Raw genomic sequence first — 14,740 nt, forward strand, 5'->3', positions numbered from 1 at the left:
ATTTTCATTTTACTGTAATTAATATATTAGTATTTTGCATAAGATAAAAATTTTATAAAGACTAAAATGATAACTATAAAAATTAGTAAGATAATTTGAAAATCATATAATTGTACAGTGAAATTTTATATTTGAAGTTGTTTTTGGAGCATGCAAAAATTATCATATTTGAAATTTCAAAATTATTTTTGGAGATGCTCTTAGCTTTTCTCAGGTGGAAAACTCATATTTAGTTTGCATGCTATTTGTTTCATCTATTTCCATGACAAAGCCTAATTTTGTATTGTCTACCCTACAAAAGATACCAGTTCAATGTATGTCAAATCTATGAATATTTACTGGTTGAAAAACAAAAATTGGATATGGGTTTTCCAAAAAGATATCAAAAATTAGGGAAAAAAAAACAAAGAGGTCCAATATGCGCCAATCAAAACTTGGGATGTATATAAATGGGTTGGGCCCCGAAATGTCGGGATCGGAATTAAATCAAAACGACACCTCGTTGAGAAGAAACGACACCTCAAGCCTTCAATATATGGTCAGCACTTAGCAGTACTCACCAGTTACAAAATCAAAGCCATGACAATTTGTCACTACTAATAAAGAGGAATAAATGGAGAAAAACTACTAAATATGTTGCATAAAAAAGAGGATTAAACAAAATCAAGCAAGATTGTGTTTTTTCATGTTGTAATGACTTTATATACCAAATGAGAAAACTATGATCATAAGCAACATAATGTGATGATGAAATTACATTTTGGATGAAATTATGTGAAACCCTAATCAATTATATCTCATCATCCCAAAGTTGTTTGATGGATTTGTAAGGGCTTGTGGTTTGATTAACAAGGAAATCTCCTCTCATGATCTTCCACTCCTCCAATTGGTCAATGAATGATAAGTCTTGGTCATCCAATTTGATATCTAAGGCTCTCTTGTTTTCTCTCATTCTTTCTCCATTAAAACTTTTCACAATCACACTTGCCCCTTTTGACATTCCCCACCTGAGAGCCACCTTCATTTATAAATAATTGGTTACAATCAGTTAAACATTTTTTTTTCATTTTTGGTTACATTTGCATGTCAAATTATTATGTATATTCAAAAACATAGAAGTTCATAAAAATACGAATTATAAAGGTGATGTCAAAATGAAAAAGTGTTTGAATAAGGCTCTTAGAAATAGGGTAAAGAGCCATAGCAAGTTATGTATATATTTCCGAGTTACCTGAGCTGGAGTGGCATTATGCTTGAGAGCAATTGATTTGATGACAGGGTGTTCAATCACAGCCATTGACCCCCAACGATTCCCTGGCCCACCAAGTGGTGAATATCCACTTACATGGATGTTGTTCGCTTCACACACTTTTCTTAGCTTGCTTTGTCTCCACAATGGATGCATCTCCACCTATACATATATACAAAATCTTAATTATCAAATCTCCCCAAAATTAAGCAAGATTTTTTGGTATTAATGTTTTGTATCCAAACCTGGTTAACAGAAGGAGAGACAGAAGCGAAATCGAGAAGATCATAGATCTTTTTAGAAGAGAAGTTGCTAACACCAATGGATCTACACAAACCCATCTCCAAGCATCTCTCCATGCCTTGCCAAGTTTCTTCAATTCCTACATCTTTCTCAAACTCTTCTTCCTTTGGGACGGGCTCACTCACTCCTGGCTTTAGCTTTATTGGCCAATGCACCAAGTAGTTATCTAGATATTCTAGCCCCATTGTCCTATAAAGTCATTAACAATATGGTCATGAGATTGATCCGTCGGCCATCAAAGTATTGTAGGTGAGTGTTTATGTTTTTCAAGAGAAGCTTACTTGAGAGTTTGTGTGAGGGCAGAGATAGGGTCATGGTGATCACTAGACCATAACTTTGAAGTCACAAAGATATCTTCTCTTTGGACAGTTCCATAGGAGATAGCTTGACCTAATGCAGTTCCTAGAGCTTCTTCTGATCCATATATCTTTGCTGTGTCGAAATGTCTATACCCTATCTGTCTCCATTCCAAGAAGTAAGCTTATGAGATATAAGAAGGCACAACATGGATTCTTACAAATCCCTTATTGTTATTGGAATATTTAACATTTGTATGTATTACTTTCTAATTTATTATACATATATATTGATACTTGTAAAGAATTTGTATATAAGGTTATGATTTTGCATAAACATAAATATACTAATAATCATATTTGGTGGTCAAGTGATGAATACTCTACTCTGCGTGAGAAGTGATATACAAGAAAACACACAATATATTATAAGATCATCTGATAAAAAATTTGTAATAATAAAAGTTACTTTTTAGAAGAGAGAAAATGAACCTTGATGGCTTGATGGACGGCTGAGATGGTACTCTCTCGATCTTTTTGAGGACAATAAGTTCCCATTCCAAGCAATGGAATCGTCTTCCCACACCTGAGCCGTGCTACGTCACTCCTCATCTCTCTCTCTCTTTTTTCTTTTTCTTCTCTTCAGGCTCAATGTGTTGCTCTGTGCTGAGTGTTGAGTCTAAGACATGTTTATATAGGCCATTGAAAGGTCAACGTTCTTGATTTATTTTCTTCTTCCTTAAACAATTTCCCTTATGACATCAATTATTAATATATAGAATATGACCTATATATGGAGTATATTATGATAGTTTATTGTATTACATCTTGAAATGTAATATGAATTGGGACTATGGACGTATCGAAGCACGAGAGTTTTCCATGTCTTCTGGGATTTTCTTAGCCTACCCAAATCCATATCTCTCAAACCTCAAGATGATATCTTCCCTCCTCAATAAATTTCCTCATTAGTGTTTCCAAAATATGGTTGTTCTTACATTTTATTTTACAACTTGATTCTATTGCAATTTGCAAACATCACAAGCTAAATAGCTGATTACAGTTCCTCATTGGTGTTTTAGTATTCCTAAATATGGTTGTTCTTGCATTTTATTTTGCAACTTGATTCTATTGGAAACTTTACAAGCTAATTACTTGCCAACTGTTTACACTCATCTGGCTTTTAGATGGAGTAATGGCCTAGCATTATAGTTCCAGAGATCCTTTATAGCGTCACAAGATTCTCTAACTATTTCACAAACGAATGAACGATACTATAGACATGCATGTTTTCCTAATTTTTATCATGGCAGGAAAATATCATTCTAGTATCTGAGACATGTGAAAATCTGATTTTTTTTGTGATTTTTTACATTTAAGATGTTAATAATATTCAATTATGATTTTCACCCAAAAAAAATCAATTATGATTGCAATCGCAGTACAAAATTACGAACCTTACCTTTTATACTTACCTTACAAATCAAGAACCAAGATGGAATAATGATGTTTTAATTGTAACTAGATCTCGACCCGCGTAACTGCGCAAGTTTTTGTTTTTATTTATTTTTATATAAATATTTTATTTTCAATTCTAAATTGGTATATATTATAATATATATGTGTCTATCAAATTTTAAAACATAATAAGTTTACTGTATATTTTTTTGATTGAATAGATTATTTCAAACTTTCACATGTTTTGTATCTTCTTCTATTTATATATTTTCGGATTATTATTTCACTATTAAAATCGTAATTATATATAAAGATTAGTAAAAATATTGTTTTGTTGTCATATTCAAAGATATTCTAACATTTCATAAATTTAGAAAGTTTTTTAAAAATATACTTTTCGCTTCATAGATTTATATTATCGAGTAAATAATTAAACATTTAGTTTTTATTTAATTTTTAAAATAAACTATATAGTTTAAAATTTGTTTTCATTGGTTTAAAGTAGTAAATATTAATCATTGTTAGATCAAACGATTTTTGTTATTTTAAAAAAAAATCTTTATAATTTTAAAAGTTAACATCGACAAATATTTAAATATTTACCATATAGAGGTATAGTATTACAACATTAAATTATATCTATTTAATTTATATTATCTATAAATCCAATGGATCATCTATTGTTTAAATCCAATTATTGATAGCCCAATAAAAATTTCTGGTATGCTTAAAATTTAAATGATAAGATTAAATATTAAATGTAACATAACTTTCTAGGAATAGGTCCATTAAGTCTTTTTAAAAAAATCACACATGAATCAAAATTGTGACTTCTGTTTTAATATATAAGATTACCCTTGTTTCAGAAAAAAAAAAGAAAGTTATGTTTTAGTTCATATACAAATTTCTCCCCAATTGTTTTGATGAAAAATGTTTTTATGATTTTTATGTTATTTATTATATGTACACTCAAAGATACGATATAATACGTACAAATATGAAGCATCAGCAGGAACAGATTGTGGTTTTATATTATGAATAGTATATCAATAAAATCTCATCCACATTCGAAGGGGCGTCCTTAGGAAAAATGTAATAGTTTCAATGATAATTAATACAATAATATATTTAGAAAGGGCGGTTTGACATAAGATTACTTGTCAATGATATGATTTGCATAAAATAGTTCATTAGGGAGTGGAAGTCAAATCGAAGGCGACTGCATGCAATCGACGTTGGCTTACTAACCAAATTACATATGAATTAAGCGTTGACAATTAAACTAATTGTCTAATCTCTTAAATGGATAAAACTACTAATCATTTTAAATATGTAAAATTAAATGCAATGGTGGTTCATGTAGTATTTTACAACAGAAGACAGTCATGTTCCTGCTTTTCTAGTGCACCGCCAAAAGATTTCACAAATCTTTTCCATGTGATTTATTATTTTCTTTAGTTATTACAAATTTGCAGTCCTATTAATATAAGTATTTGCTTTGTAAACTAGAATTAAATGTCAACTACCGCTTACTACCACTTTAATTTTATCAGTTTTTCATCAACATTTTGACCTCTCAAGTGTACATTCATTTGATTCCCAAAATGCTTCTCTTCTTTTTAATTTCTTTATACACTTCTTCTCCTACCAATGTGATAATGTTACTCTTTTCGTGACTCATGCTATATGTTGAATAATTATTTTTAAAATAAACCAAAGCAGATTAGATCAACTGTACCTTTCTGTTGGTTGATATTAAAATTATCTTATTTGTGGTTGGAACATAAGTATTGGCATTATAAAATGCATTGTAAATAGTTTGAATTACAATTTTATAGAGAAAATAGGTAAAAAGTCAAATCAAACCATGATTTAAAACTAGTTAATGACTTTTTTCGTTGATAACACAGTATTATTCTCTATAAATTGAAAATTTTATTTTATTAATTTATAAATCACTAATTTTATTGTTCTTTATAAATTAGTTTATAATTTATATGTAGCGAAAAATCCTGATGCAACCAAACTAAACCGGCTTTGAATCCCGTTAAAAAACTATATATAAGTGGTTTGTCATTGTTTAACCGAATCTTTTCACACTAACGAAGACCATTTTAAACTAATGTTCTAAAATTTGGTCTATGCAATGTCCTGACAACAAATTAGCCATAGCCGAAATAATTTTTCTAAACTCCAATTTATATAATTCAAATCAGTTTAAACCGTTTAAAGTTGATCCAAATCAATCTAAAATGGTTTAAATTGATATAAATCTGTTAAGTTAAAAAATACTATTAGTGAAAATCTACAAATGTATCTAGTTTATTTTTATGTGTATGTAAATTTTATAATTCACCAATATTATTTTATAATTAAACCCAACAACTAAAATATCTAATAAAATGTAAAAATATAAAAATTAATCAATAATTTGTTAGTTCTTAAACCTCGAATAATAATATGTCTATTTGCTAGTCTTCTACAAATCGTCTAGCTAAGGCTTCTAGTTTTTTGAACACTGCTAAATTGTTCATTATTTATTGATCTATTGGTTCGGTTGAGGTATAACATAAGCAAATATCACTTGCTCTGCTTTGTTACTGTCCTCTAGACTGTTGAAACACCATCAATCAACTTTTTCCGAAAAATAACATTGGCATTGTTGAACATTCCTTCTTTCAGCGAAACCATTATAAACTGTTCAATGCAGTCAGTTTTGAGACCAAGATTGAATCTTGAATGGTATGGAGACACTCACTGAGTGTTGTATAGAGAAATGACAATTATCTAAAGAATCTGCCGAGGTCAATCCCATGGAGGTGAATGTCTTGCTCTGCTTTGTAATCAGTGTTCCATAGTTATGGTATCATGTATTGATGTCAAGGAGATGGTTTCATGATGTAACTGAGACTAAGGATTACTAGACTGTTAAACACATGTATATGCTAAAACAAAGTTGTTTCTTATGCTAACATATGTTGTCCCAGACTCCCAGTGATATGAGTAATTTTGCTACAAATACAACTTCATTGCTTTTATCAAAGAAAATAATCTAGATGAAAATAAAGACTTTGGTTTAATCTCCTCAACTAAAAAATATAAGAAGTATAGTTTCACTACAACAAAATGTTGGTTTAATCAAGTCAACGGGAGAGATGTGTAGGCTTGAACCAAAGTGAAAGGGATTATATTTTCCACTAACAGAAAATAAAACAAAATGAAATCTAAGAGTCGGCGATGGTGACCTCAACCTCAACACCAGGTTCAATGGTGATGGAAGAGATTTGCTTGACCACATCAGGAGAGCTGAAAAGATCAATCACTCATTCGTTCCTGTTTAAAAAAACAATAGTGAAGAGTTTAAGCAATGTCAAGAACCTAAAGCAATGAGCTTATTCTCATGTTCTAATATCTAAGTGTAATAAACACATGCATATAAATATACCTTCACCACAAGGAGCTTTACGGGTAGTGATCTTAAGAACCTTGGTGGGCATTCTCACTTGTCCCTTTGTTCTCAGTCTCTTGTCTTTAGCTCCACGTACCAAATCAGCACACACTAATAACACATTTAGACCCAAATCATCCATTTGTAATCAATTCTTTTTTTTTTTTTTGTTCAACCCATTTGTAATCAATTCAAATAAAGCTACAAGCCTGACTTCGTTGGCTTCATTGCATAAGCCATCTTTTCAACCTCTTCTTCTTCTTCTGCAAGTAACAGAAAGCTACAAGTTTAACTTGCTCCTATTAGTGAAAAGTTAAAGCCTTATTCACTGGATTGTGAGGCCTAATCACTACAAGAGTTTAGTTAGACCTAAACCTAAAGCAATAAAGTTATAGCCCACTTAACTGGGCCTAAGGCAGTGTACATTATAGAAACACAAAGTAAAGTTCAAGAAATAAAATACATATATTAAAAAATATTTGATTATAATTACTTTTCTAATTAAAATGATTTTAAAATAGTATGTTTTTTGAAAAATAGAAGAACGAACAACAACAAATTTAAAAGACGAGCAATATTATTACTACCGGGGACCCCCGCACACATTAATTAACCTCGGAAACTCCAACGGAGCCCAACGGCTACTTTCTCCAAACGGCTACTTCTCAGTTTGCAACGGCTCTCTGCTTTCATAATTTCCCTTTATAATCTGTGTGAGAGAGAGAGAGAACTTCAGTCCACATCAAAGTAGCTACACATACACATACGGAGAACGTTGGCGACGGCTAGTGAAGTAAACGGCGAGTCTGATGAGTGCAAGAAGCTTTTAATTACTTCTTTGAGGATGAAGACAAGATGATGAGGTATGTCAAAGGTGCCTTTTGGTGAGGTACATTATCCATTTTTCTCTTTACAGAATTTTATAAAACCATATGATTTATACAAACTGTTTTTGTTTTTTGTCAAAGCTTTGTTTTCAAAATTTTAAAAGTTTTAAGGGGAAACTATTGATTACTTGACTGATAATGGAAGAAGCTTATGTGAAACTAGTGAAAACAAAATAGAACATGTCTCCTGTCGTTGTGATCGTTAGAGATGATAATGTTTCATTTGCCTCTTGACACTTACCATCACTTTGTTATTCTAAATCAAATCTTGTAATAAATTGTTTCCCCTTCCGTATATATATTTATTTTATTTTTTTAATCGATCTTGAAATAAAACGTTTTTCCCTCTCGTATTTCCTTAAAGATACCTTCTTACTGTTTTTTTATTGTTCGTTGGTTATTTTGCTTGTTTTAATTTATTGTTGTGTTTTTTTTGTCTTTGATAATTGGTGGAGGGAATGAGAAGTCTGCTAGTGGGGAAAAGATGCAACAGAGAGATACCGCAACCATCTTCCACGGATGTTCGATATGCCAGACAGACAGTATGATCCGACAAAGAATTTGTAGAGGGAGTGACTCAGATTGTACAGATGCTTGAAACAGAAAAAGAGTGATGGAACTATGTGTACGTGATTAGCGTCTTTTGTTTGCTTAGTGTCTTGAGAATGTTACTAATTACGACGGAGAGAACAAAAATAAAAAGAATTATCTGTTTTTATCAGTCTCATCTCGAATATTCTCTCTTGTGTCTGTCTTCTCACTGTGTTGTGTTTTATCAGTGTGTAATTCCTTTGTTCCCAAACTTGTAGACTGTTTTCTCAAATTGATTTTGTTTAGATTATGCTTGTATCCTTATTTTGATACTTGTGTTCTTGAGTTTCTTGAAATATGACGTTTTTTTGGTGTGTTTAACGTGTATAGAACCCATATTCAGAAATAGTTATAGTCTTTGTTTATATATTTCACAAAACTAAAGAAAGTTACACCGGGTGATAATAAATAAACATATTTCATATAAAATTTATAATTTATAATTAGTAGTTATATGTAACCATTAAGCATGAGCCTCAATTAAATTATATATAGAGGCATTTGGATTCACACACGTTTGAGGATGGATGGATCTTTAGGTGTTTGTATTTTGAGGCCAAGAGTAGATGGAACATGGAGAAGAAGAGGAAGACGCATTCATAGAGGCCATTGTTGCTTGCTCTTCGGAGAGATGATGATGAAAGGTTTCATATTATCAGATGGATCTTTAATGTTAACTTCTTCCTCTTCTTGGCTCATGATTAGCTGAGAAGCAACTAACTTGTCAAGAGTTTGCCAATCCATCATATGTCATTATGATCATCATTGAGTAGTAATCCTGATTTATGATGATGATTATCAGTCTTTGTATTCATCATAATCATATGATCATCATCATTAGTAATAATAAGACCATGATCATCTCCTTGCATTAGTGTAGTTGGTGCTTCGTTGATCGTGCTAAGTACAGCACCATATGGGTCATTGTCATTATGATGTAATGATGAAGAGGAGCCTTGGATTAACATTCTTGGACTCTCTAAATCAGATAGATGGTAGTAACTACCATTAAGAAACTAAGTCAAACCATGTATTAAATTAATTTATGATTTCTCGTTAATAGCAAAGTAACGAGATTCTTTTCAGTTTCCTCGTTCAAATAGTTCTAAAGAAACCCAAACAATAATTCTTTTCAACTAAAAAAAAGAAACATTTGTTACAAAACAAACAGAACCGAATATCTCTTCACATCAAAAGAAAAACTCTAAGACAAAAGCCTAAACCTTAAGGAAGCTTTCGACCAAAATTATGGGCAAATGATACACTAATGAAACATTTAGCTTGCAAAATCTGAATAGTGATGGATACTTAATTATCTAATGATTCGATTGAGGTATAAGCAGAGATCGATCACTTGGTCTGCTTTGTTACTGTCCTCTGGACTGTTGAAACTCCATCAACAGATAATTAAGTATCCATCACTATGGTTTAGCTTCGTCATTGAACTGTCCGGAACAGAACATCGTCATTGTTGAAAATTCCTTCTTTCAACGAGACCACTATCAACTGCTCAATCAATGCAGAGACAGTTTTGAGACCAAAGTTGAGGGAAATGAGCTTCAAGGAGACCACTATCAACTATTTTTGTATATATTTCTGTGTTGGCATGGCAAATTTAGCCCACTTAACTGGGTCTAAGTCAATTCAGTTATAGCCCACTTATATTGAATAATAAATTTATATTTACATTATTGAATGATAAATTTATATCTATACTATTATTTGAGAAATGAATTTGTTTATTTGTCATGATTTCATTGATTTTAGATAATTTTTGCTTATTTATGATATTTTAATTAGGTTTAAGCTCAGTCATTAATTTATTAATAGTTTTTAGTTGAGTCAATAATTTATTAGTTTAAATAATATAACTATAAAATATGTAATTAGATATATAATTATTTTGATTTTTCTTATTTGTCATGTTTTTATTAGGTTTTAGCTTATTCATTAATTTATTATTAGTTTTTACTTTTTAGTTGAGTCATTAATTTATTAATTTAAATGATATAACTATACACTTTGTGACTAGATATATAATTAATTTAATTTTTCTTATTTGTCATGTTCTCCATGATTTAAGTTAATTTTGCTAATTTGTCATGTTTTATTAAGTTTTAGCTATTCATTAATTTATTATTATTCTTAGCTAATCATTAATTTATTAATTTAAGCAATATAACTATTTTAAGATTTGTAATTAAATATATATTTTTTTAAAAAATTGTAACAAATTATTATGACTTATGATCAATTCTTATTATTCTGTTTTAAAATCATATTTGTTACTGAATAATTTTAAATCATATTTGTTACTGGATGTGGAATATAATCTATCTTTTAATATAGTTTATATAGATAGCTTAATGATAGTATAGATAATGTGTAAGTGATATTTATCTTAGTTTGTGTCGTATTATAGTTACAATAGTATGTAAATGATAATTCGTAGAATTATGATGCCCAAACTTTATCTTAGTATCCATTTTAATAATCTATTATTATAATTTGTCGACTCTATGCTATGATTGTATATATTCTCATCATACGTTTGATGGAAAATATACAAAAAAACTTACAAAACTTCATCTTTAAATAATATGAAATACTTCAGACGTTGTTTTTTTTTTTTTGAAAAAGAAGCCTCTTTCACTTTTTCTTATTGGAGATGTTGAGTAGGCTAAATATTTCTATAAAATTAGAATAAAGGTGTTGATACTTTAGAATCATGAAAAAATACAAAATTTGTTTCAACTGGATTGGTGTTGGTTGATACCATCGTAAATACTAATTTATTTCATTATTGATTCACATTAATTATAAGATTTGGTGTTAGTCAATTATTTTGAAATTTAATTTTGACGACTTGTCTTTTGTAATTTCCGATCTAAGTTATGTCAAGTGGATTTTTTTATTCTGCATAATTTCACTTCCAATGATTATACCATAAAATATAGAACTACTCATCTGCTTTTTAGATAAACTTCTATAGAACAACCAAAATCATATTTTGAGATAATTTTTCAAAAGAGTTAAAAAAAGTAATTATTTCATGGAATTTAAAGAAATATTGGGACGTCAATATGAAAAGGAATGTTTAGTAGGTGAATTTTCTATATCATATTTTGTTTTCATTGATGTATATAATATGTTTGTTCACGAGTTCTTATTTCTAATGTTTTGTGTTTTAAATATTATTAGCGAAGTTATGAATGTTGAACCTTTAAAATATCTCATTCAATAAGAAAATGTACAACTAAGTTAGAATTAATTACTATTCATGACACAATGTAAATTTTATTCAGAATTTAATTTAATTTTTTTTTTTTTTTTGACAACAAGAAAATTTACAGACTCATAAAGACTCCGTAAACCAAGGTGGTGACTCTGTATCCATATGTATGACGAACGATGGTTGTATCCTAGCAATGCGTGCCAAGCGATCCGCCATTTTATTGTCCGTCCTCGATACATGAATAACTTCTGAATTGGTGAAACTTCTTCTCAAAAGCTTGATATCCTCCAGGTAACTCCCAAATGCTGGTCATTCCTCTGGTTCCGAAACCATCTTCACCACTTGAGAACAATCCGTTGCGAAAGTAACCTGATACTGTCGTAAATTTTTCATACATTCCATTGCCCAAATCAGTGCCTCTATCTCCGCATGAAGAGGTGATAAACTTGCCCTTACATTCCTTGCCCCTAACAGTCTCTCAAACCCTGGAAGTGTACTGAGCCAACCTTGGCCTGAAAAACCATCTTTATCCTTCCAAGAACCATCCGTAAAACACCATCTACCTGTGGTCACTAAGGACAATCTGCCTTGAACTTCAGGAGCGACCCTTGGATTGTTGATATTCTGCGCTTCATTCCAAAGTCTTGACTCTAATTCTGCTAATTTTAACGTCTCTCTCGGCTCAACATCAATATTACTGAAAACCTTATTATTCCTGCCCTTCCAAATATACCATAGTATCCATGCAAACTGATGATCCTCCATTTTCGGGTTAACTCTCCAAAACAAATGATCCATATTAGTAAAAAGGGAACCAGTTGGAAAAATATTTGGGTTTGATGGGATCTTTGATAGTGCCCACACTTGTCGTGCCGGAGGACTTTCAAAGAAAACATGATTAACTGATTCCTATGGATTTCCACACCGTGCACAAACAGTATCTCCTTGTATTCCTCTTGATTTTAAATTCTTTGTCACTGCTATACAACCTGTTATCAACTGCCATATAAAATGCCGTAACTTTGGAGGACACTTAACTTTCCAACAAAAAGCCTTAAGTATGTCCACATTGGGACCATAATAATCTGGTGGTTTTTCCTTGTCAGGATAAATCCTTTCTACTTGATACCCTGATTGTACCGAATATTTTCCATTATTAGTGAAATGCCAACCATTTCTATCTTCCATCTGATTTCTACTCAGAGGAAATACCTTCAATCAACTTTGCATCATCTGGCTCCATGATATATGGTGTTTTATACATCTTGTATATATGCTTTTAAATTAGTTTTCAAGTCTTTATCGAGTCTTCCTAGTCCTTTTGGAGTCATTACAGTTCTGGAGTTGCATTTTGATGGGAGATGGATCAGCTGGAACAAAAGAGGCAGAAAACAATGCAATTTGGTGGTTTTCACGCAGAACAGTCTTGATGACTGTTCCGAGTGAGTGTTCCAGCGGCAGAGATTTTTTAGGAAACTACAATCATTACAGGATATGCCCTAGTTATCCATATTTTCTCTCCCAGCCGCCTGTGACTTTGATATATCATATTTTATGTTTCTCTTTATCATACTACGCTGTTTTGGAGACAAGGAACCAGACCTTAGAGTTGGAGACTTGAGATTCTGCTACTTTGTAAAGGGAGAAGGCCATCTCTCTCGATTTAGAGAAGAAACCCCTGAACCCTATTACTTTATTTCAGTCATATTTTATGTTGCTTTATATCTCTGTCTCTGTGTTTTCTTGCTCCATGGCTGAGTAGTCAGCTTGCTTAGTCTAGGGTGTTAGGGTGTTAGATCTGTGAGCTTGACATAAATAAGTTATAAATCGATTGTCTTCATTCACTGTTGTTCTTAAGGCTTGCATCAAGTTAACCACTTAGTGCCTGATTCTAGGTTTAATCTATTCATCAAAAGTGTTATAGGTTGCTAGACATAACTTGAATGAGCATTGCATCCCTAATCAGCGAAAGTAGATATTAGGGTGTTTTGTGAACATATCGGACTTGATCTCTATTGCTTGCTGTCGCATCTTGATCCAAACGAGAGTTTAGGTATCAAGATCGATCAGCATAGGGGGCAGTTCCACGACAGTGGGCTGTTCTACTTGAGTGATCCGAGTTCTAGACTGGTCTTTAATCGAACTTGAATAATTGTTTGGCTCACACTTGTTTAACACCCGATCAAACCACCCTAGGCTAGCATTTTAGTTATCTGAATACTTTAATTAATCTTGTTACTTGTTTCTCACGAAACCCTCAAATCTTAAAACCCCCATATTGTTTTAGCTAAGTATTGATCCCATAAAGATAAAGTGTAACCGTTGGTCTCTGTGGATTCGATCCTAAAGTGCTACATCGACATACCATTCGATTGTGGTAGTGTGCACATTAGGTTATTTGGTGTGCGTATACACGTAATATCAAATTGGCGCCGTTGCCGGGGACCATCTTTTTACCTTTATTTTTCGGTTATTTATTTAGTCTAAGACCTCTAACTTGCCTTATCCTTTTTGTTGCAGCTAATGTTCCAGGTGCATGACCAGTAGACATACTCGGAGAAACGCACAAGGAGAGTTAGTTACATTTACCAACCAGGAGCTAGCAAGGTTAGAAAGAACAAATCGTCAACAGCCAAGGCAAACTGACACCACTATGGGTGATCACGCCAATCAGGATGATCTCGCTGCGGCTATGGCACTCATGCAGCAGCAGATGCAACAAATGCAGCAGACCATCCAAGCTCAGCAGGATGCTGCTGAACAGGCTGCTCTCGCGCAGCAGGAACAACAGGCGCAGACTGTTCCAATCGGGCAGAGAAACCTTCCGCGTAACATCCCTACTACGCGCTCTGCCATTGTTCCTCCACTCTGCACCAGGCAGGACTTCGAGATCAAGCCTGCTTTGATCGGTCTAGTACAGAGAAAGGTGTTCTCTGGTCTCTCTACAGAAATTCCAATGGAGCATATTGAGAGCTTCGAAAAAGTCTGCAGTTTCACTCGCGTGAATGGTGTTCCACCAGACTACATCACGTGCATGTTATTCCCATTCTCTCTTGATGGAAAAGCTGCACGGTGGTTGAACTCTCTCCCTACCGGCTCTCTCACTTCATGGGAACAGGTCCGATCAGCGTTCCTCAGCCATTTCTACTCTAAGGCGAGAACAGCTGCATTGAGGAACAAGATCACCTCCTTCAGACAGCTCACTGATGAGCCTTTCTGCGACGCATGGGAGCGCTTCAATGACTATCGCAGAGAATGTCCTCACCATGGATT

At 32.4% G+C, this 14,740-nt stretch overlaps 1 protein-coding gene, 1 long non-coding RNA gene and 1 other non-coding gene across 3 annotated transcripts; 1 reads left to right on the plus strand and 2 right to left on the minus strand.

The window, feature by feature from the left end:
- Positions 1-622: 622 nt before the first annotated feature.
- LOC125605569 (NADPH-dependent aldo-keto reductase, chloroplastic-like) lies at positions 623-2,523 on the minus strand. Its single transcript, XM_048775238.1, has 5 exons — positions 2,341-2,523; positions 1,834-2,009; positions 1,495-1,741; positions 1,232-1,411; positions 623-1,018 (listed from the first exon to the last, which is right to left on the minus strand). Exons 1-5 carry the CDS (start codon positions 2,458-2,460, stop codon positions 791-793), a joined length of 951 nt encoding a protein of 316 aa, XP_048631195.1. The 5' UTR covers positions 2,461-2,523; the 3' UTR covers positions 623-790.
- Positions 2,524-6,754: 4,231 nt separating this feature from the next.
- LOC106365329 lies at positions 6,755-8,553 on the plus strand. Its single transcript, XR_001273463.3, has 2 exons — positions 6,755-7,617; positions 8,097-8,553. It is a non-coding gene; the product is annotated as an uncharacterized LOC106365329 (long non-coding RNA).
- A 6,080-nt stretch (positions 8,554-14,633) lies between these two features.
- On the minus strand, positions 14,634-14,740 carry LOC125605572. Its single transcript, XR_007337026.1, has one exon. It is a non-coding gene; the product is annotated as a small nucleolar RNA R71 (small nucleolar RNA).

Source organism: Brassica napus, unplaced genomic scaffold (genome assembly GCF_020379485.1).
Source record: "Brassica napus cultivar Da-Ae unplaced genomic scaffold, Da-Ae ScsIHWf_773;HRSCAF=1112, whole genome shotgun sequence".
Lineage (NCBI taxonomy): Eukaryota > Viridiplantae > Streptophyta > Magnoliopsida > Brassicales > Brassicaceae > Brassica > Brassica napus.

What these genes read in the sequence shown, in the direction of transcription:
- LOC125605569 (XM_048775238.1), bottom strand. Translation starts at nt 2,460, where the DNA reads ATGAGGAGTGACGTAGCACGGCTCAGGTGTGGGAAGACGATTCCATTG. An exon ending in CCGTCCATCAAGCCATCAAG is followed by an intron (nt 2,010 to 2,340) that starts GTTCATTTTCTC and finishes GAATGGAGACAG; the next exon opens with ATAGGGTATAGACATTTCGA. An exon ending in GCCCTCACACAAACTCTCAA is followed by an intron (nt 1,742 to 1,833) that starts GTAAGCTTCTCT and finishes ATGACTTTATAG; the next exon opens with GACAATGGGGCTAGAATATC.